The sequence below is a fragment of the Vulpes vulpes genome, chromosome 12 (genome assembly GCF_048418805.1).
Source record: "Vulpes vulpes isolate BD-2025 chromosome 12, VulVul3, whole genome shotgun sequence".
Classification (NCBI taxonomy): domain Eukaryota; kingdom Metazoa; phylum Chordata; class Mammalia; order Carnivora; family Canidae; genus Vulpes; species Vulpes vulpes.
Window position 1 is genome coordinate 106,699,750 of NC_132791.1, and position 20,816 is coordinate 106,720,565.

Below are 20,816 nucleotides of genomic sequence, written 5' to 3' on the forward strand. Positions count from 1 at the left end.
CTAAACCGCTGAGCCACCCAGGGATCCCCTCTCAGTTTTTTTAAAAAAAATTTTATTATCATTATTTTTTATGATAGGATCCTGATTTTTTTGAGGATACTTACCCCAGTCTTAGTTACTTAGGGATCAAGTAGGTTTCTACCTTCCTGTTGCAAGGATAAAGTCCATAACTCAAGCCATGACCAAGAGAGCACAGTACGGTCTTTTGGACACAGTGATTGGTTCAGAAGTAGATAAATAAATGGCCCAATTAAACTGAATCTGTGGTGGCTACCAGGAAAGAAAAAGGTGCAGGACCGTGGCCACCATGTGATTAGAAGGACTGCAACTTGTGTGTTGTGAAGTGGTGGAAGGAGGCTGGGCAACAATTGTTTGAAAAGTTGTATACTGCATGTGGATAGGTGTGGTTCATTATCCTGGTGAGGTGTGTTTTCTATATTCCTAAAGGGCTTGGTACTGCTCCATGCAATCTTCTGCATTCACCTGACGCTAACCCTGACCCTGGTTGACAAGCTGAGTAAGGCTCTGCTTGTTTTGGTAAATAAGGTTTTATGGAAGACATCCATGTCCTTTCCTTTTACTGTTATCTGTGGCTGCTTTCCTTCTTCAAAAGCAGAATTGTGATCGAGAACATATGGTTCACAAAGCTTAAAGTATTATTTGGTCCTTTACAGAAAAAGTTTGCTAACTCCTGACCTGGTTCTTTCAGCAGATGAAGTCATGCACGGACAAATGTACAGTTCATGCTATGTTCGGATTGTTCCTTAATATATCAGTCACTTTGGAACAAATTTGTATTTTCAAGACAAATGTTATAGCAAAACTGTATCTGAAACCTAAGATTATATATATGTATATATATATAAATTTCTTTTAAAGATTTAATTTTTTTAGAGAGAGAAGGTGGGTAGGTGGAGGGGCAGAGGGAAGGGGAGATGGGAGAGGAGCCGACTCCCTGCTGAGTGGGGAGCCCCACATGGGGTTTGATCTCAGGACCCTGGGATCACTACCTAAGCCGAAACCAGGAGTCAGATGCTTAACCGACTGAGCCACCCAAGCGCCCCTGAAACCTAAGATTATAGCCAACATATGAAGAGCAGGACAAAGTCAACCAGTGAAGACACTTTACTGAAAACATTTGAACCTTCTGAATCTTTCTGTGCTTGAAGTGAGACCAGTCATTAAGTATTTTCAGTTCTATGAGCCAATATATTTCTTTTGTTTAATCCAGTTTGAGCTATGTTTTCTATCACTTACAATAGAATTCTTAAAAAAACTTTTTAAAAATAGTTTTAGATTTACCAAAAAGTTACACATAGTACAGAATTCCCATTTATGCCACATCCAGCTTTCCCTTTTGTGAACATCTTACATTTAATGCTACATTTGTTACACATAATGAGTAAATATTGATACATAATTGTTATCTGTGGTTCATATTTATTTGAATCTTTAGTTTCTACCTAATGTTTCTTTTCTGTTCCAGGATACCAGGCTTCCCTTAGTCATCATTTCTCCTTGGGCTCTTCTTGGTTGTGACAGTTTTTCAGACTTCCCATGGTTTTGGTGACCTTGACTGTTTTGATTAGTACTGGTAGGTTATTTTGTAGAATTTTTAAAAAAATATTTATTTACTTATTTATGATAGAAAGAGAGGCAGAGACACAGGAGGAGGGAGAAGCAGGCTCTATGCCGGGAGCCCCACGCAGGACTCGATCCCGGGACTCCAGGATCACGCCCCGGGCCAAAGACAGGCGCTAAACCGCTGAGCCACCCAGGGATCCCCTGTAGAATGTTTCTTAATTTGAGTTTTCCTGACTTTTTTTTGATGGTTAGACTGGGGATGGGTTTTAGGGAAGAGTATTCCTGCAGTTTTCTTTTAAAAATTGCTTCTTGAGCAACAGGCATGGACAAGATGAGACAAATAAGAGGTAGATTGTTTTCATCTTCAAGATTTTTATAATTTTTATTTAAAAAAGTCATGTAACGCACACCTCCTCCCATCCCCAAACTAGAGTATATAGTTTTGTTGCCTGTCTCCCTGTCCTCATTTACCACCTCAGTTTATCATCCCTGTACTGTCCTTATGCAAGCTTTGGTATTTTGGCTGTTACACAGCACTGTATCTAATTGAAAAAAATCTGTTTTTAAATGGCTTATTTGGCATTATTAAAATGTTACACTAGTAAAAAAATGTTACTTAGAACACAAAAAAATTCAAGTAAGGAAACCTGTTACATTTTTAGGAGATTTTAGTCTAATATGTATGTTTTAATAATGCAGCATTTGTTTAATGCAGCTGAGATAAGGCGCACTATTTTTGACATGTCCTGCAATATGTTATTAAGTCAGGGTTATAAGTGTGCTGTGATGATATCTTGGAGTCTCACATCAGTTATAGTTCTCCGTTTTTGTTACAGCATCTGCCAATTGCAAGAAATTTCAGTGTATTATTAGATACTCTCATTTGCCTTTGGCAAGTAGTTCTGACAAATGAAAGATTAAAATTGAGCTGCTTATAGGTGGTAAACCACATCCTTTGTGTCATATGAAATACCTCCTGGGGTATTTTTCTGGTTTAACTGAAGCAGTGATTTTGTCCATTTTCAGTGAGATGTGAATTTCATTGAGCAAAGCAGTATGTTAGTGCCTGAGGGGCATCCCTTGATTACCCTGTATCTCAATTTATGTCATTTAAATTTCAAATAGCAGAACTGTCAAGTGAGTCAAAACATTTGAGGCTTAGATAAATGAAAATTCATGGATGCTATAAGTGCACTATAATTTATTTGAAATGTACCATTATGAAAGGTAAACCTCTGATAGGGTTTGGAGAGTAAAGTAAGACATTAAATATATATTTTGGGGGACAACTAGGTAAGGGCCAAATAAAGTATAATTTGAGATCCAAATGAATTATATTTGGTAGTCCAAATAAGGTTTCTTTATATGTAAAATGAGCAGATTTTTAGCCCTCAAATTAAGCATTTGTTGCCTTCTTGTAAATATTTTGGATCACAGATATATAAGAACATAAATTTGAGTATATAACATGATGGGAACTTTCCTAGAGCATTTTGTACAAGCATACCTTGCTCTAATTGTCATCTCAAGTGTTTATAGTGGTACTATGTTATGTACTATAGTAGTTATCACATACCAATTGTGGTTGATTTGTGCAAGTACTTAAATAAGAAATGTTAGTGGAGAAATAAGTATAAATTAAGATAAATTAAGTGGTATGGTTAGTAATAGTGTAACTATTATTGGTACAGCTTTATTGTGAATAATTTGCCCCAGTAGAACCAAGAATTTCCGAATAAATAAGTCAGAAGGTGGTGACTTTCTTGCAGATTGCTGGAACTCCGAGCCAAGAAAATAAAACTTGTTACATGTGTGTTTGTAATAAACCCCATGATTTTGCTTCCATTTCCCACAATGAGGGCCTTATTTGCTAATGAGGCAACTAGTGAGAGGGTGTAGTTGATGGTTATGTTGCTGGTACCACTCATTCACCTCTTAGTAATCACAACTAATGAACAGTTCTTCATATTTGAATTTATCAATATGAATTCTAAGTTATAGGGTCATATTTATACAATTTTAGTACTCTTAGAAATGCTATTTATTTTGCTTGAATTATTGATCATTTCAGAAAGTAAACCCATATCATTTGGGGCTGCATAATTTTTGTGCTTGTTTCTTTCTTATGAAACACCTGATCATTAAGCAACTGGGCTGTCAGATAAATAGAATCAACTGAAGAATTTCAAATGCAGATTCTAAGATCTGGTCTCTGGAAATCCAGTGGGTCTGTGTGGGGTTGGGAGAACCTGTATTTTTCTTTTTTTTAAAGCTACTCCTGTGATCATGATGTCCTGTCAAGTTTAGGAGCCAGCTACAGTTTGTGTAATTCTCTTACATTCTGAGGAACTCCTGGCTTTTGGTTTATATTGAAGGCATTGAGATGAGTAGGGGAGAGCTACATGTCCTGTTGTGTTAGATGTTCAATATTTTTGATGGCAACAATTTTATTCTGTGGTAAGATTTGAAAGATCTGACTGGCCCTAGAGGAGTATATATGAATAATGATACTGGTTTTAAAACATTTTTTTATACCATTCTTGCTGTAATGTGATATATGTGTTTCTGAAAAATCTTGTGGTTTTGCAAATCATACGCCAAAAAGGTCTGATAAAAACAGTCGTACAAATCACTCAAAATATATTCAGCTTTGTATCCAGAGCACTAATAAAAGCAACACCAGTCCTAATAATAAAAGTGCAGTTAAAAAGATGATATCAAATGGCGAGTAAGTAAGAAACATTACAGTAAATGTAGGATTTTATCTTTAAAAAAAGGTTATGGTTGCTTGACAGAAAGGGTGTCATGAAGGGTGTCATGAAGCATTGAGGCTGCTGAATTAAAGAGACAAGGGCAAAATATGCAAAAATGAGGAAGTAGCATGCAAAAGCCCTGCGGATGTAGTGTGGGACTCCATTGAAACCAGCATCAAAATGGTATGAGTGGGTATTATGTACAGAACAATGATACCCTGCGTTTTATTGCATCCACCATATGGTCATGAACTTCCTGTTAAACTGGATGTACCTGACTGAAAACAGGGAAAAAATTGTCATATATAATCTGGTTGTGATCTAATTCATATTACAGAAATGTGTTATATAGCAGAAGAGATCATATTTAGTGATCATTTTGGGGAACAGTGTAGTGATGATCTCTGGACTCTGACTCCCAGCTCCACCCTTGTGTCCTTGGGCAAATCATTTACCCTTTTTATGCCTATTTCTCTTGTATTATTAAAAGTATTTTCAGTGTTTTTGAAAATATTGTAGGGCAGCAGAAAGGAGAATGCTTTGGACTGGGGAGTGATTTGAAAATTTTTTTAGTGGAGGAGACATTTTACCTGTTCCTTCACAAATAACCTAAGAGGTAAATACCACTTATAAATTGTGTGACCTTGGGCAAGCCTCAGTTCCCACTTAAGTAATACAGGGATAGTGTTGTTTTCTTGATCACTCCACTAGGTTGTTGTGGGTATTGGAACTAAAATGAGATATTTTGTGAAAATTTACCATACAGTTAGTGGTAAGGTAGGAAAAGGAAACATGAATTTTTAGAGTTTAGTTTACTAGCTGACTACGTATGAGGTGGTCCTTAAGATTTCTTCCAACTTTGAAGATAGTTAAATTTCTGACATTTTTATAAGTGCTAATCATAGTTTCAAGTTGTGTGTATTCTCTGACACAAGTATTTATCTGGTCCTTCATTCTTTTCAGCATTATGTAGTCACTGGGCAAATTTTTCTTTACCATTCTAGACATTTACACCACATACTCAGTTAGACAGATGTTCCTGATTTCAGAGATGATAGCCTAACGCGAATGTCAGTCAATTTAAGAATTATCCCCACATTGATTCACAGCTGGGGTCTATGCAGTTGAGCATTCTGACATCTTGGTGTTATTTCCCGAATGTTTTGAATACTTTACTGATATCCTTGGATAATCTGGTTAATGATTTATGTCATCTGTGACTTTTTTTTTTTTTAAAGGTTTTATTTATTTATTTGAGAGAGAGTGAGCGAGCATGAACATGAGCCAGGGACAGGGGCAGAGGGAGAGGGAGAAGCAGACTCCCCACTGAGTAAGGAGTGGGGCTTGATCTCAGGACCCTGGGGTCACGACCTGAATCTAAGGTAGATGCTTAATCAACTGAGCCACCCTCATCTGTGAATTTTTTTTTTAAAGATTTATTTATTTATTTATTCATGATAGAGAGAAAGGCAGAGACACAGGCAGAGGGAGAAGCAGGCTCCATGCCGGAAGCCCAATGGGCGACTCCATCCCAGGACTCCAGGACCACGCCCCGGGCCAAAGGCAGGCGCCAAACCGCCGAGCCACCCAGGATCCCCTCAGCTGTGAATTTTTAAGGAGTTACGTGTTTACTTTTTGTCCTCCTCCTTTTACCCTCATATTTTCCCTTAGCTGACCAGGGACTCCTGTCTTTCATCTAGGTCTTCCTTCCTCCCCATCCTTGTTTAAAACTAACTTCTTTTGTGTTGCCAATTTAGTAAAATTAAGTTCTAATTAAAATAATTTTCAACTTACGGTTTGAATGCTCAACAAGCTTGACACTCTCAAAGATAATTTGCTTTTAAATTGTTGTTAATCAAAATAAATCTCTAAATAGGTAATGAGTCAGTTTTATTAATGAATGTGTGCATATTTTTGAACTGTTTGGGGATAGAAAAAAGGATTGAAAATTTGTTTCAAGCCACACTTGAAGGAAGATTCTTAGTTTTTCCCTTAGAAAACAATACTGTGACCATATTTTCTTGTTGTCTACTCATTTCATGGAATGTGTTAACCTGTTTTTGTTGTTCTTTAATATTTGACTGTGTAGTTTAGGAAATTTTTTTTTTAAATTTATTTTTAATGACTGAAAGAAATCTAAAACCGCAGCTTCTGGAAGAACCACTTATTCTTGCCAGTCTTGTACCTCTCCTCAAACTTGACCTTGGCCTCTTGTCGGGCCTTGCGTTTAAGAGCAGGGTCTCTGAAGACATCCTTGTTGACGACAGTTTTGTCCAAAGGGATATCCACAGAGTACCTTGTGGGCATGAGGTGATTGTAGTTATAAACTTTCACAAAAGACTTGATCTTTGACCTCTTGGCGATTTTCTTCTTGCCCATGGCAGCTGTCACTTTTCGGGGACAGCAGTCAATTCCGGCCACCAGAGCATGGCTGTAGGGACGGTCTGAGGTGCCATCATCAGTGTTCTTCACGATGACCGCTTTGCGTCCGGAGTAGCGTCCGGCCAGGACCAGCACCACCTTCCCGGGTTTCATGAACTTGCCCATCTCGACACCAGCCCAGTTTAGGAAAATTATAGTGAATTCAATTCTCAGTGCTTTTTCTTTTAAACATTCAGTTCCCCCAAATTCCCACTCTTCCCTTGGCTTACTTTCTCTTTGTCATTTGCTTTGAAATATGTCAGAATGCTTTAAAATTAGTAAACTGCTTGTACTAACTAGTCTTAGGTGATGTTTTTATTGTGCTGTTATCTGTTTTGTATTTTATATTTGAAAAATGACAGAGTGGATGCTAATCATTGGCTGGTTGTTTGATGCTGGCAGACAAACCATGATGAATTGTCTTTTCCATTTGTTCACCTAAGAACTTCTTGTTAGTTTGTGAATATAGTTGATAATTATAGAATCTTTTTTTAACTATTCTTTGGCTTGTAGATTCTGATACACTGGTCAAATAATAACTGTTTTCTCGGGGTAGATGGAGAGGAGATGGTCTAGTTCTTGGTAAACTGTTGGATTTCCAAGCTCATGAAGATGTTTGTTGTTTATCTCTCTTACACATTGTATGGGAATTGGTATGGGGAATTTCTAAGATATGCAACCTGTTATATAGATTAATCTTTGACCTCTTGATTCCTACTAATGATTTAATTTCAGATGTTTAAGAGTTAGTGAATTAAATTTACTGTACTAGGTATTGGGGTAGTTCCATATTTCAACTTTATTCATCTAGGTGGTAGTTTATTCCAGGATATCAGTTGTTTCTAATTCCTGTCCAAATAGGAGCCATGATAATGTTTCTGTCCCCTCTTTTAAGGATATTCCATAGTTCATACAGCTTTTATGTTGCCATTCTAAAATAATAGGGACTGACTAGTGGCAAACATACTGGGTAGAGTTTTAGTATTAGTCATAGATTGTTCAGATATGTGCAGTTATTGCCAATGAACTTAGATCATGTAGGAGGACATATAGATGTCATAGGTGGCAGTAGAGGATGCAAGAACCTATTTAGGTTAGAAGTCAAAACAACACTTGAAACCTCTTAACATGTGTTGCCTTGAATAGCTGCCCCACTAATACCCGTTTAAGTCATTGGAAGAATATATTATCTATAGCCTTTTGGTTACTTTTGCTTAATCTTTACTGATATTTTACCACTTTGTTTATTTGTTCATTTGATTAATATTTATTTTAGAAGGCTGGTAGATGAGTCAGAAAATATCAAAGCATTCCATATAGCTTTTAAGAATTAATACAGGTAGGGGCATCTGGGTGGCTCAGTTACTTAGGGCTCCGCCTTTGGCTCACGTCTTGATCTTAGGGGCCTGGGATCGAGCCCCCCCACTGGGCTTCCTGCTCAGGGAGGAATGTTTCTCCCTCACCCTTCCTTCCTCCCCTGTTTGTGTGCATGCTTGCACACGCTCTCTCTCTCTCTCTCTCTCAAGTAAAGAAATATTTTTTTTAAAAGAATTAAAGCCTGTTAAATGGAAATATGATAGCTCGAGGAGTCTGTAGGACCAGACTCTTGGCATATTAGTCAGCAAAATCCTGAGTGTTAGAGAATATGCAGATTTGATTTCTTTAACAAATATGTGACAAAAATGAAGGAGGATTATTAACTGTAACTATTAACTGTAATACCACCATGTGTGGACTTTGTGATTGAAACAAACTATTTGTTTAAAAAAAAAAGGTTCCTGACAATTAGAAAACCTGATGCATTGACTATGTATTTATGATATTTAGGGATTATTGGCTGATTACTTTAGGTGAGATAATGGTATTTTAGTAATTTACAAAAGAGTCCTTATCTCATGAGAATTTTTAACATTCTCATGAGATAGTTTAACATTTTTTAGTAGATCCAAAACATAGATTCATGAAACGTCTTTCTTTTACTATGTCTTCTGTGTTTTTTTTTTTTTTTTTTTTTTTTAGCACTTACTATTTACAAATGTTGTGGTACATATATAGTCTATATCTCTTGTTTCATCTGATCACTTCAATTGCAGTATAATTGGGCAAGGTTATTCTGATCAGATGAAGAAATTGAATTTAAGAGATCTCAATTGCCTGAGTTCACATAGGTAATAATTGGCACAGAGGAATTTGAGTGATCTTAACTTTATTAAATTAAAAAAAATTCAACATTATTTCCTAAATGAAAACCATGGATACTTAGCACTGCTGTTTTTAAATTGCTTTGTATATTTAACTTGAATACTACTTATAAATAGTAAAATAGTAGTTTAATAAATTACAAATCAGTAAATAATAAGTTCAGTTTCTAAACATACTTACTTTTTTTAAAAAAAAAGGTTTTATTGATTTATTTAGAGAGAGTGAGTGATAGAGAATGCACAAGCAGGGGCAGAGGGAGAAGCAGACTCCCTGCTGAGTGGGGAGCCTGACGTGAGGCTCAATCCCAGGACTCCAGGATCATGACCTGAGCCGAAGGCAGATGCCCAACTGACTGAGCCACCCAAGCACTCCAGAACATGCTTATCTTACCACAAGGGCATAGAATCTGAAGATTCTGAATTGACACTTCAGAAACAGTATTATTATTTTGAAGTACTTTTTGATATATTATAAAATATACTTTGCATTTACTACATCTTTTGAAAACATCGCATGAAAACATCACATGAAAAGTGCCACAGATAGTAATATTAATGTCTGGTTCTAGCCAAATCAGAAGAAATAGGCAGATAATCCCTAATTAATGTGTCAGTCAAACTTAAATATAAATCTGCGTACCTTTTATTATTTTATTTTATTTTAAAAATGATTTTATTTATTCATGAGAGACACAGAGAGAGAAGCAGAGATATAGACAGAGGGAGAAGCAGGTTCCCTGCTGGGAGCCCTATGTGGGACTCGATCCCTGGACCATGGGATCATGACCTGAGCCAAAGGCAGATGCTCAACCACTGAGCCATCCAGGTACCCCAAATCTACGTATATTAACTTCTTTTTACTTCTGTATTATAGTTTACTCACCAAAAGATTACATTATTACTATTATTATTATTATTTTTGTAATTGATTAAATTTACCAGAAGAAATTTCTGTAACAATGGATAATGGGGAAAAAAAAATCATTGAATCATTTTGCTTTCTCCTGATTGTTACTCCTTAAGTTTACATTTAGCATTTTTCTTTGAAATATCATTAACAGGAGATGATCCAGTTACAGGAATTATCAGAAGTACTGTACATAAATTTCAGTTTTTTGCCAAGATCATAGTTTTCTAAGGCCCTAAACTTGTAATGGAAACCTTTTGGTTCTGTATCTCACTGATGATGACATATTCAATCACAATTCTAGCTCAGGAAATAATTTCTTTAATTCAGTGTTATATTAAAGAATACCGAGTTTTATTTTATTTTTATTTTTTATTTTTAAAGATTTTATTTATTTATTCATGAGAGACATAGAGAGAGAGAGAGAGAGGCAGAGACACAGGCAGAGGGAGAAGCAGGCTCCATGCAGGGAGCCTGACATGGGACTCGATCCTGGGTCTCCAGGATCAGGCCCTGGGCTGAAGGTGGCGCTAAACCGCTGAGCTACCCGGGCTGCCCAGAATACTGAGTTTTAATTGTCTTTATAAGGCCTTTACCAAATCAGTTGCAGCATAATTCTTAATTTTCAAACACTATGCTTTTATTACTTTTTAGCAGTGTTTTCATTTAAACATTACATGTAGATGTTGTATTTTAGTGGCCTTAAATTCATTGCTAGAAGAATTATAACTTGTTTCAGAGTTTACCTTTATTTGTTAACACTATAGTTTTGGTTATTTTATCTGTAGATTGAAACACTGTTGTGAGTAGTGTCTCAGACCAGTGAGGATTTGTTGAGATCTCTAGATTATGGTGAAGTCGGTGTTTTTGTTTTGTTTTTACTGAGTCTCCTAATGGAATGCTCACGTTAAGACAACTTGCCCGTAATGTGTGCCCATGGCTTGGTAGATGTATGAATCGTTCTCTGCAGTCTCTAATTCCATTTGAAAGAATATATTAATGCTGATATCATGTTCTTTTTCCCTAGTGCAAGAGCACCTTGAGCTCTTGAGTATGTATGTATGTATGTATTCATTCATTCATTCATTCATTCATGAAAGAGACACAGAGATAGGTGGAAACACAGGCAGAGGGGGAAGCAGGCTCCAATGCTTAAAAACATTGTAGATAACTTAAAGAAAAAAGTAAAAATTACCCAGAGTATTTTTGTTATATGATCTCCAAGTCTTTATATGTATATATATATATATTTTTTTTCTTATAATAATGGTATCTGCTCTATATAGTTTCTAATTTTTTTTGTTTACAGTTAATGATACCAAACAGACTATATCATTATGGTTAAAATTTGTGTCGAGGAAGTCTGGTTAGGTAGACTGTCATAGTATTTTTCTTCAGTCAGTAGTTACATGAGATGAAGATTCTAGAATGTGTAACAACTGATGGTAGTTACTGATACAGTGAAAACATAGCCTGAGATTATGTATTTGTTGAAGGCAGTATTCTACATTATAATGAATACTGCAGATTTTTAAACTTGAATACCAGCAAGTATGCTTTTAATCTTTGGTTGGCTAAGGATACAGAATTTAAAAACAATAGATGGTTTTAGTTAAATATTGAGAGCTTATGCATATACTTGCTAAATTTCCACTTAAATTCACTTATTAGATTGGAAATGTCATGCTGAATTGTCTTATGATCTAGTTTTATATGTACTTTGTAATCCTTATATTAATGTAATGAGAGGAGTATTTGAACTTTCAGTTCTAATTTTTGATTTTCCATTCTTTACATTAATGAAAGGGACTCAAATAAGTAGAAAATTATTTCTTATTTGAGATTTACTTCCCTTCATTTATTAGATTACTACTCTCCTTCAAGTATGGTAAAAATTGCTAAGTGATAAAACTAAAGAAAGCCAAGTATTTAAGATGAAATATCTTACTTCTCAGTTTTTGTACAATTACAACAATAAAAGCATTCCGTGGTGTCAGTGATGATGAGCATGATGTCTGTCCTTTATAGAGGATCTTATCTTTACTGTGCAATATGATGGTTTCGTTACATGCATTATTTCTTATCCACACATTAACTTTACAAGGTTATTATTATTCCTCTTTTAGAGATTACCAAACTGAGACTCACTTTAAGTTACTTACCTCAAGCCGCACTATCTATAAATGACATAGTTGAAATTTGAACCAATGTCTGATTTCAAAATATTCCCATTTCTATTGAAATTTTTTTCCAGTTTCATAAGACAGCTTTTTGGAATACAATATATTTTTTAAAATACATACATTATTGTGATAGAAGTGATGTTTTGTTAAGATATCCATTTTTTTGAAGTTTAGCATTTTTGAAGAGTTGTTCAGAGTTAGATCCCTCTTGAAATATATATTTCTAAAGAGGCAAAATCTATTCTAACATGATAGGTTCCATTTTCTAGTCAAGTAGATTTTTCTGTTATTTTTAAAGCGACCTATAGAGGAGCATGTTAAATCGATTTACTGTACTGTAGATATTTTAATGAAATTTATTTATAAATAAACAAATACATTTATTTTACTTAAATAAATTTTAACAAAATAAAGTGTACATAATTGTTTGCCCTTTTGATACATTTGTAAACTCAACTAGATGTCTGTGTATGATGATTCAGAACACAAGAGTATTGTATAGTAAGAAAATAGTTATTCTTTTGAAGTTAGTTATTACAGTGTAACATACCTACAAACCACCTACAACTGGTTAGAAAAACAATTGAAAAATTTTAAAGATATTATTTATTACTTATTTAGAGAGAGAGTGCACAAGTAGGGGGAGGGGCAGAGGCTGAGGGCGAGAGAGGATCTCAAGTAGACCCTGCTCTGATCATGGAGTCCCGCTTGGGGCTTGATCCCATGACTCTGAGATCCTGAGATCATGAACTGAGCTGATATCGAGTTGGCTGTTCAACTGACTGAGCCAACCAGGCCACCTGGTTAGAAAAACAAGTTAAAGATACAAGTAATCTGGAATTTAGAATGAATATATAGTATAAAGATGATTAATGACATTTGTACATTATATTTTGTGATTTTTACATTGGAAGAAAGTCTCCAGTTGCAAGTATTTTAGGAGGATTCATGCTTAACTTTTCTTTCTAAAAGTTATACACACACACACACACACACATACATTAATTACACTAGACATGTTACTCACATTGAGAATACACAATTTTTGGTATATCTGTGTTTAGAATCATAATTGTGAAGCATTCTGTGGATAAAGCTTGGTGCCTAGTTCAGGAGATCTTGATTGACCTTTTGGCTATGAGCCACGGGGTGTTTTGAACAGAATTGATAAAACAATTCTAAGTTAAAGTGTTGGTAAAGGAGCATGAAATGGGAGTATCAGGACCCTGCTGCTGTTTTGTTTTGTGATCACTTACGTGTACCTTTTTTTTTGTAGTCAACCCAAATGTGTGGAGGATGCTGTATAGAAATGAATGCAGGTCGCCAGTATACAACAGAATTAAGAGATCAGAGCAGGCCAAGCTAATGAGCTAATGTAGTTGAAATTGAAAGCCACGTATTTTCTCCATAGAAGTACTTCATATGGTGGTTAGATTTTTAGGTAGATTTTTAAAAAGTATTTTAAATGCAGACTTATAAACTGAGTAACCCTGGACAGATTATTATGCTAAACTTCAATTTCTTCACCTGTAATGTGAGGATTAAAATAGCTCCTACCTGTGAGTATTACCTAATTAATTAGAATTATTTTGTAAGGCCCGTGGCACAATGCTTGGCACAGAAAGTAAGTGTATATTTGCTGTTGTTATTACTACTTTACTGCTGCTAGAAAAATAAGCTACCTTAAAAACATTTTTCTTGAAAAAAAGAAAACATTCTAATTTCAGATTCTTAAACTCTTGCTAAAATTCCTTTTCCTCTTGCTGCGGTGGGTTTAGAAATTCCCCTTTCCCTTTGTCTTCCTTATCGCTTGATCAGTAGAAGATAAAGACCAACTGGTTGTAAACTGTCCATGATGAGGCCTGTGGTTTAGGTCAGAGACTTGTGCCCCCACAAAAGTTTGTTGGGGATGTGAAGCCTGATCAGGTTTTAAAGCAGTCAGGGAAAGGAGTGAAAGCAATTGTGGTCTTCAGGGATATGGAGTCCTCTCAGCTTTTGGCAACCCTAGTGATCGACTCCGCTTTGTTCCTTACATGCTCTCTGCCATTCACTACCTTATGTTTCTGCTGGATTTTCACTAGCTATTGAAGAAGGGAACAGAAAATAGGTTGATTTTGAAGCTGAAACCTTTTTTTTGAACTCCTGATAGCAGAGTCAAAACTGTGAGAGCTGTGGAAGGTCTTCCTTGCTTGGTGCATAGGTCAGGTTGGTGGGATGGAAGCTGTCACCGCAGTGGGGTGGGCGGGGAGGTACGGTTCTGCAGTGGTCCTGGGACTAGAAACGAAGATGTCCCGGGTGAGCTTGTGTTGATTAGACCGCCCTAGCGTTCTCTGGAAAACTACTGCTTACAGTTCACATTTTCAGGTTTGAAAGGGCTTGGGAAAGTGAGGCAAATCAATGACAGTAATGAAGGAGCAAAAAATTAAAAGGAAAGGTGAATTGGACTCATGAAACACATTAAAGGAGTTAGATTTGTTTAGAAGAAAAAAGCAGACCTAAATACTGTTATTTTAACATTTAAAAATCTGATTCTTTGCTGAGGGATATAAAAGACTGTTAAAGTTAGTTATTATTTTTGCGAGGGTGATATGCGCACGATACAGTGAAAACCTGTCTCCCTCTCGTTCCGTGTTTTCCCCCTGGAGACAGCAGCTTTCACTGGTGCTGTCCTGTGCATCTTCTGTGCATGTAGTCCTGTGTGTTTCTCCTTCCTCTTCTTTGAAAATGTGTTTGGGAACATGTCATCTATACTGTTGTCCACATTTGCCTCTTTTCTCTTTGCCTTGATACTGTGCCTTAGTCGTGACCAGTAGGGCCGCCTTGAGTTTCTCTACCCAAATGTATTGCATTCCGTTCTGTGGAGATTCCGTAATTTGATTATCCAGTTTTCCATTAATGAGCAAGTTAGGTGGTTTTTGCTATTCTGTTGTTATAAAGTTTACTGCTGTGAGTATTTCTGTTTCTTTGTTATTTCCACCTGTGAAAATAAAGTAATTTCCCAGGGCAGCCCAGGTGGCTCAGCCGCCTTCGGCCCAGGGCATGATCCTGGAGACCCGGGATCGAGTCCCACGTCGGGCTCCGTGCATGGAGTCTGCTCCTCCCACTGCCAGTGTCTCTGCCTCTCTGTCTCTCCGTGTCTCTGATGAATAAAAATAAATAAATAAATAAAAAAACAGTAATTTCCTAGAAAGGGAATTGCTGGGCCAAAAGATGAGTATCTGACGTATCAGTGGTTGGTACCAACGTGGTTATTTTCTGAGTAACAGTTGTGTTATTGTCAGTGTTACAGATGCTGTAGTCTTCACTCCTTTCCCAGCAAGTCATTTTATTGCTGCCATGGGCGTCTGCAGTTTAAATGGTGTGTTAAAAATGTTGCATGCTTTTATTTGGTGTAATTGTCAAGTCTTTTAACTTCTGGTATTTATTTATTTATTTATTTTTAAAAGGCCATGGACAAGCCTGGCTGTTATGTCCCATTTTGGATACCTGAGCAAGGTGTATCTGGCAGTTATTACTGCGGGGAAGGAAAGATGGGTGTAATATGAGAAGGCATGAAGTTGGGCAGGTCCCTGCTGCATGCTTGTCATGTCTCTGAGTTGCGATCCTCCTTAACTGTGAGGTCTGTAACTGTGCCTCTCATTGTGGTTGGCCCAGGAGACTTCTACATCATAGTGTTATCTTTCTGGTTTTCGGTTTACCTTTCATAATTCATTTTGAAATAGCAAAATAAGAAAATCTTGTACTTTGAAACTGTTTTTAACTTGTTACCTGGAAACCCGTGTGGAGAAAAATAGTTATTAGATCAATAATTAGTGAAAACTCACCTTCATTTGGGTTCTGCGTTGGATTATGTAGGTCACAGAGCCTGAGGCGGTGGGAGGGGCCTCGGTGTCACAGGTGTGGAGCCATCGGATGCAGTGAGCCTGCTCTATGTGATTTCCTGTCTTTACCCCAACTGTAATTAGACTAGTACGTAATAGACTGTGGCCCGGCGTGATCACATATCACTGTGCATCAGCCACACACCTGGGTATACATAAACAGAGCCGAACAACTTGAACATTGGTGGTGTTCTTTATTTCATGCCTTGAGGATTAAATTTTTTGAATACAAGATGGAGACTGAAAGTGAGAGTAGCACGTCAGGAGATGATAGTGTCTTTGGGTTGGATTCTGAAGTTATAACCGAGATGACTGGCAGTGAAGAGGGAGAGAGGGAAGATGACTTCAGGTAATTATGGAATTCACCCTTCTCTCTCTCTCACTTTTGTTCCTCTGTCCACTCTCTCCACCCCTGCACTCGTTTCCAATCCTTCCAGTTTTAATCTCTTCTCTGGTGAGACTATCTTTTTTTTTCTCTGGGGAACGTTTTGGAGCTGGAAAGAACAGGTTTCTAGTTGCACGTAGCGCTCTTCATTCCACAACATGCCCTGAGCTTATAAAATGCATTTTAAATGACTTGTTAGAACACCAGGAAGAGAAGGTGTTAGACAGGTTTTGTAGTAGCATTTCAGGAATTTCAAGTAGAGACTCATAATGAATGAAGTACCACTCCTTCCTGTATCTGATTTGTACCCAATAGATTTGATCTGAATTTGAATATAATAGGTTTTTCTTCCTCTTTTTTGGAATGTTTGTATGTATCTGTGCCCAGGTGCATGGATACTTCTGTTGCTTTGTTCATGTGTATGAAACATTTTGACCATAAGTACAAATTAATTATTTTCATGGCTTTGATCCCTACTCTTGTCCCTGACCTTGTGTCTTACTCCCCTTCCTCTCTTGGTTTGCATTTCTAGTTGTAACTTCATAACTTCTTTTAGGGAATGCCTCCTAATTAAGTAGATCTTGAAGTTTGGTGGCACAGGTGAAGAAAAAGGTTTTACGTGCAGCTTGTGAGTGCCATTGGTTTATTCTGTTTTAAATTTTAGAAGGCTTTTTTTTTTTTCAAACAGGTTAGCAAATTCATTCTTTTGGAGTTATTAAATCATGAAGAAGTTTGTTCTCTATATTATCACTGCCACCCACGTGAGCAATTAAACATCTTTTATAATTTTACCTGTGAGTGCTTGGGTAGGTGAACATACCATTATTTATATCAGATCTTGTCTTTATGTTTAATGTTCAAAAAGAGTCTCTCTCAAGTTAAAGAATTTCTTTATTCACAGATTTGATTTTTAATATCTAGGATATGGGAGCCTGGGTGGCTCAGTCTGCTGACTGTCCACTTCTTGGTTTTGGATCAGCTCATGATCTCGGGGTTCTGAGACTGAGCCCCACGTTGGGTTGTGTGCACAGGGCAGAGTCAGCTTGAGATTCTCTCAGCCTCCCTCTGCCCCTCCTCCTGCTGCCTCACACACTCTCTCATAAATAAAATCTTAAAAAAACTAAAGGATAAATGGCAGAAAGGATTAAATATAAGGAAGTCTTGGTAGCTCACATTAAATTTCCCACTCAGTGTTTAAAATGAATAAGTATGTTTTAAATTTTGTAGAAAAGTTTAATGTTCAAAGTATGAAAATGAACTATTAGCATATGAAGTTCTTTTTTTGTATCAACTTTCTCATTCTTCCCATGATTTTATGTGGCCTTTCCTATGTGAGTAAGCTACTTCTCTACCAAAATATGCTTTTTTTATGTTCCATAAATTCTTTATAATATGGTCAGTGTCTCATGGACAGTTAGAAAAAAATAAAGCATGTATTTTGTTGGTATTAAAACTGTTTAACTTGGTATTAAAATTATAAAAGTTATTTTGGGGTATTAGTCAAAGGAAGAAATAATCCAGACTTTGTTGTTGTAATAGATTTGGTACTGTCATCCTTGATTTACTTGTTAGGCAACAGGAGCCTGTCTGGGTTTTTCTTCTGACTATTAAATTTGAAAGCAAATCTTTCTTTTTTCTTCAAGACTATGTGATAGCATTTTCATCCTGAGAAACTGAACTCTAGTGTTTGCATTGTTTTAGGAAACCATGACACACCACAGGGCATTGATCCTTTTTATAATATTTCATATCTGAATATCCTCATTGCTCTCCCAGACCAAATATGCCTTTGAGATTTGATCTTTCTTTGTCCGTGCAACAAAGAGATCTGGGTAAGGCCATATTTCATGTAGTGTTTCTCACCTATTCAGCAGTAAGACATGAGGAAATGTGGCAGCAGAGTGCTTTTATGACATTCGCAGCGGCGTTCCAGCTAAAATGCCTAACAGAAAAATGTGTGTGTGGGTGTCGAAGGTGAAGGGTTGTGGTAGGAGAGTTGCAGCTGTAACCTTGGGAGAACTAAATAGTAGACTCAGTGTTACACATGAGAAGTGTTTTAATAAAAGCAATTTAGTAATTAAGAAAATATACGGAAAACTCTTCACGAGTTTCTTTAAAATCTCTGCTAAAACACATTAAATTAAACTGTGTTACTGTTTACATTCTAGTTAATTTTCATTTACACACAATAGCATTGTGTCATTTGAGACACCGTGACTGAGAAAATCATACCCTACCTACAATGTAGGTTTGTGGTGCTTCTAGCTATCATCTGCCTCAGGAAGAAGTACTCACAGAGGGGCATTCATATTTATCCATTAGCTTTTGGAATAACATTTATTTTTATTGGCTGGAGGAAAGGATACTTTTTCTTACATTCTAGCACTGTGGGAAGTTACTCAATCTCCTTCATTGCAGTAGTTCAAACTTGTCTACCACTGACTCACAAATCTCTCATTTTCTGAGTTCTCATTTGTAGAGTAAAGCTATTACCTACCCATTATCACTGTTAAAATAGTTCTTAGACTAGAACATTTAGAGATTGCCATAGTCCTTAGAGTAGAAGAGTCCTTAAGAATCATTAGAAGTGCCCTTCCATCAGGAGGAATATGGTACAGAAGAGGAAAAGGAGAGGTGCTTTAAATATTTTAAGAAAGAAAAATTTAATTTTGGAGTTGTTATATGCAGCGTATTAAGCCAAATATGTTATGTGCAGTTTGTCACTTATCTGTCAATCCTATAAAGTTGGTAGTATTTTTCCCATTTTCCAGATGAGGAAATTGTCACTCAGAAAGGCACACATAGACCACGATGTAAGTATATGGTAAAGCAAAATTTTGAACCGAGATGTAAATGAATTTGAAAGTGAAAGACTAAATATGTAACTGTTAAATCTTAGTTCTGAAATTCCTTTCTTAGGAAGGGATTTTGAGTAATGGTGATATATATACAACAAACATAAAAGTGAACTAGCGCATACAATAATGTGATCTTTTAGACACCTAACAGTTATTACTAACTTGCAATCATGAAAGGTATTGGTTCTTTGGCATTTAAGGTTAGAAATGTTTATTATATAATCCAGTTAATCTTTTCTAATATTATATTATTAACAGATACATAGCCTGGCAAATATGACATATTGTTTGAAACACAGATGATACAGTGCATAGTTGAACCACATCTTTAGAACTGTGCACGTTTAATTAATTAATTAACTAATTAATTATTTTAGAGCATGAGCAGAGAATGGGGCAGAAGGAGAGAGAGAGAGAATCTCAAGCAGAGTCTGCAATGAGTGCAGAGCCCGAAGTCGTATTCCTTCCCATGACCCCAGAAATCATGACCTGAGTCAAAACTAAGAGCCTGTTGCTCAACTGGCTGAGCCACCCAGGTGCCCCATAGAACCATGTGCTTTTAAAATCAATCTATAGATGCCTTTACTTATATCTCCATCATAATAACATGATCTTAAGTGAGAAGAAAACTTCTAACTTTAATTAAACTAGATAACTTAGTGAGCATATATTAATTTTTTACGTCTTTATTGTTTTATAGCAACATATGCTTAATAATAGTTCATGTACTTGATTGGTTGGTTGGTTGTTTTATTAATTTTCTGCCTTATTTGAAATGATACTGTGAGGAGATACTGCAGCAGCCTAAATAAGTAACCAATGGCTTGGAATATGGGATTATATTTCTTCTAGGTTCTTGCTTTTCTTGTAGATCTTATAATGCTTTATTTTGATTGGCTGAACTTCTGTGGAAGCCTGTAAGGCTGTTTCATGACTCCCTGCTTTTAATAACATGACTGTTCTTTTGTTGTCTTCGGAAATTATTGATTTTGGGATTCCTCAGTGAGGTTTTTTTTTTTTTTTTCTTTTAATTGTTAAAGTAGGCTTCATGCCCTTTGTGGAGCCCAAGAGAGAGCTTGAACTCACAACCCTGAGATCAAGAGTTGAATGCTTAACTGAGCCACCCAAGCACCCCTCCACCATCTCAGTCAGTTTTTATGAGCCTGGAAAGGTAGACAGGTAGCATTAACAATTAACCAATGACATATATACCAGTATCACAACCCAAGTCTGTTTTATAGTCTGTGACTTTTTATAGGCACCTCAGCCTTAATAATCTGTTATGTATAATACCAAAAAAGATGTGTATGGTGCAAACAAAGATGATATTCTGTAACATTGGATTTATTATCTAGAATACAGGTTAGGTCTTAAAATATTCTTTCAACATAAAATATAATTTTCACTGAACACACTTTTATCGGTGTCACAAAGATAATAAATTTAATTGGGATCAGCAAAGTCTGATGTGAACATCACTTAATCTCAGAAAATTTTATGCAGTATTGAAGTCTAGCCTTTAGGCTGTCTTTATAATCTGTGAAATAAATCTGTCTTACCCATGAGGCATGCTGGTACAAGGCTTTCTTGGTATTTCAGTAATTAAACTCTTTGGGATGGAATCCAAGGTGAATGTTTCTTAT

At 36.3% G+C, this 20,816-nt stretch overlaps 2 protein-coding genes across 23 annotated transcripts in view; one reads left to right on the top strand and one right to left on the bottom strand.

Annotated features, from left to right (window-relative positions):
• Nucleotides 1–20,816, top strand: part of ARHGAP32 (Rho GTPase activating protein 32) — a 322,644-nt gene that overhangs the window by 113,889 nt on the left and 187,939 nt on the right. For 4 of the 22 annotated variants that reach the window (XM_072729359.1, XM_072729350.1, XM_072729365.1 and 1 more), the window contains exon 2: nucleotides 1,487–1,594. The exons of 16 other annotated variants lie outside the window; for them this stretch is intronic. Coding sequence is in view for 2 of the 6 variants with exons in the window: in XM_072729348.1 (XP_072585449.1) it covers nucleotides 16,164–16,279 (116 nt within the window). In the remaining 4 variants the exon portion in view is untranslated. Of the gene's footprint in view, nucleotides 1–1,486; nucleotides 1,595–16,008; nucleotides 16,280–20,816 lie in introns of those variants that run through there. 2 more of the 22 variants (XM_072729348.1, XM_072729347.1) reach the window with 2 other exon arrangements.
• On the bottom strand, nucleotides 6,444–6,894 carry LOC112920260 (large ribosomal subunit protein eL27-like). The gene has a single exon (XM_072729368.1). The coding sequence runs from the start codon at nucleotides 6,882–6,884 to the stop codon at nucleotides 6,474–6,476; it is 411 nt and encodes a 136-aa protein (XP_072585469.1). The 5' UTR covers nucleotides 6,885–6,894; the 3' UTR covers nucleotides 6,444–6,473.

Bases quoted from the DNA above. Each gene is read 5' to 3' on its own strand.
- LOC112920260 (XM_072729368.1), bottom strand. From the start codon at position 6,884: ATGGGCAAGTTCATGAAACCCGGGAAGGTGGTGCTGGTCCTGGCCGGA.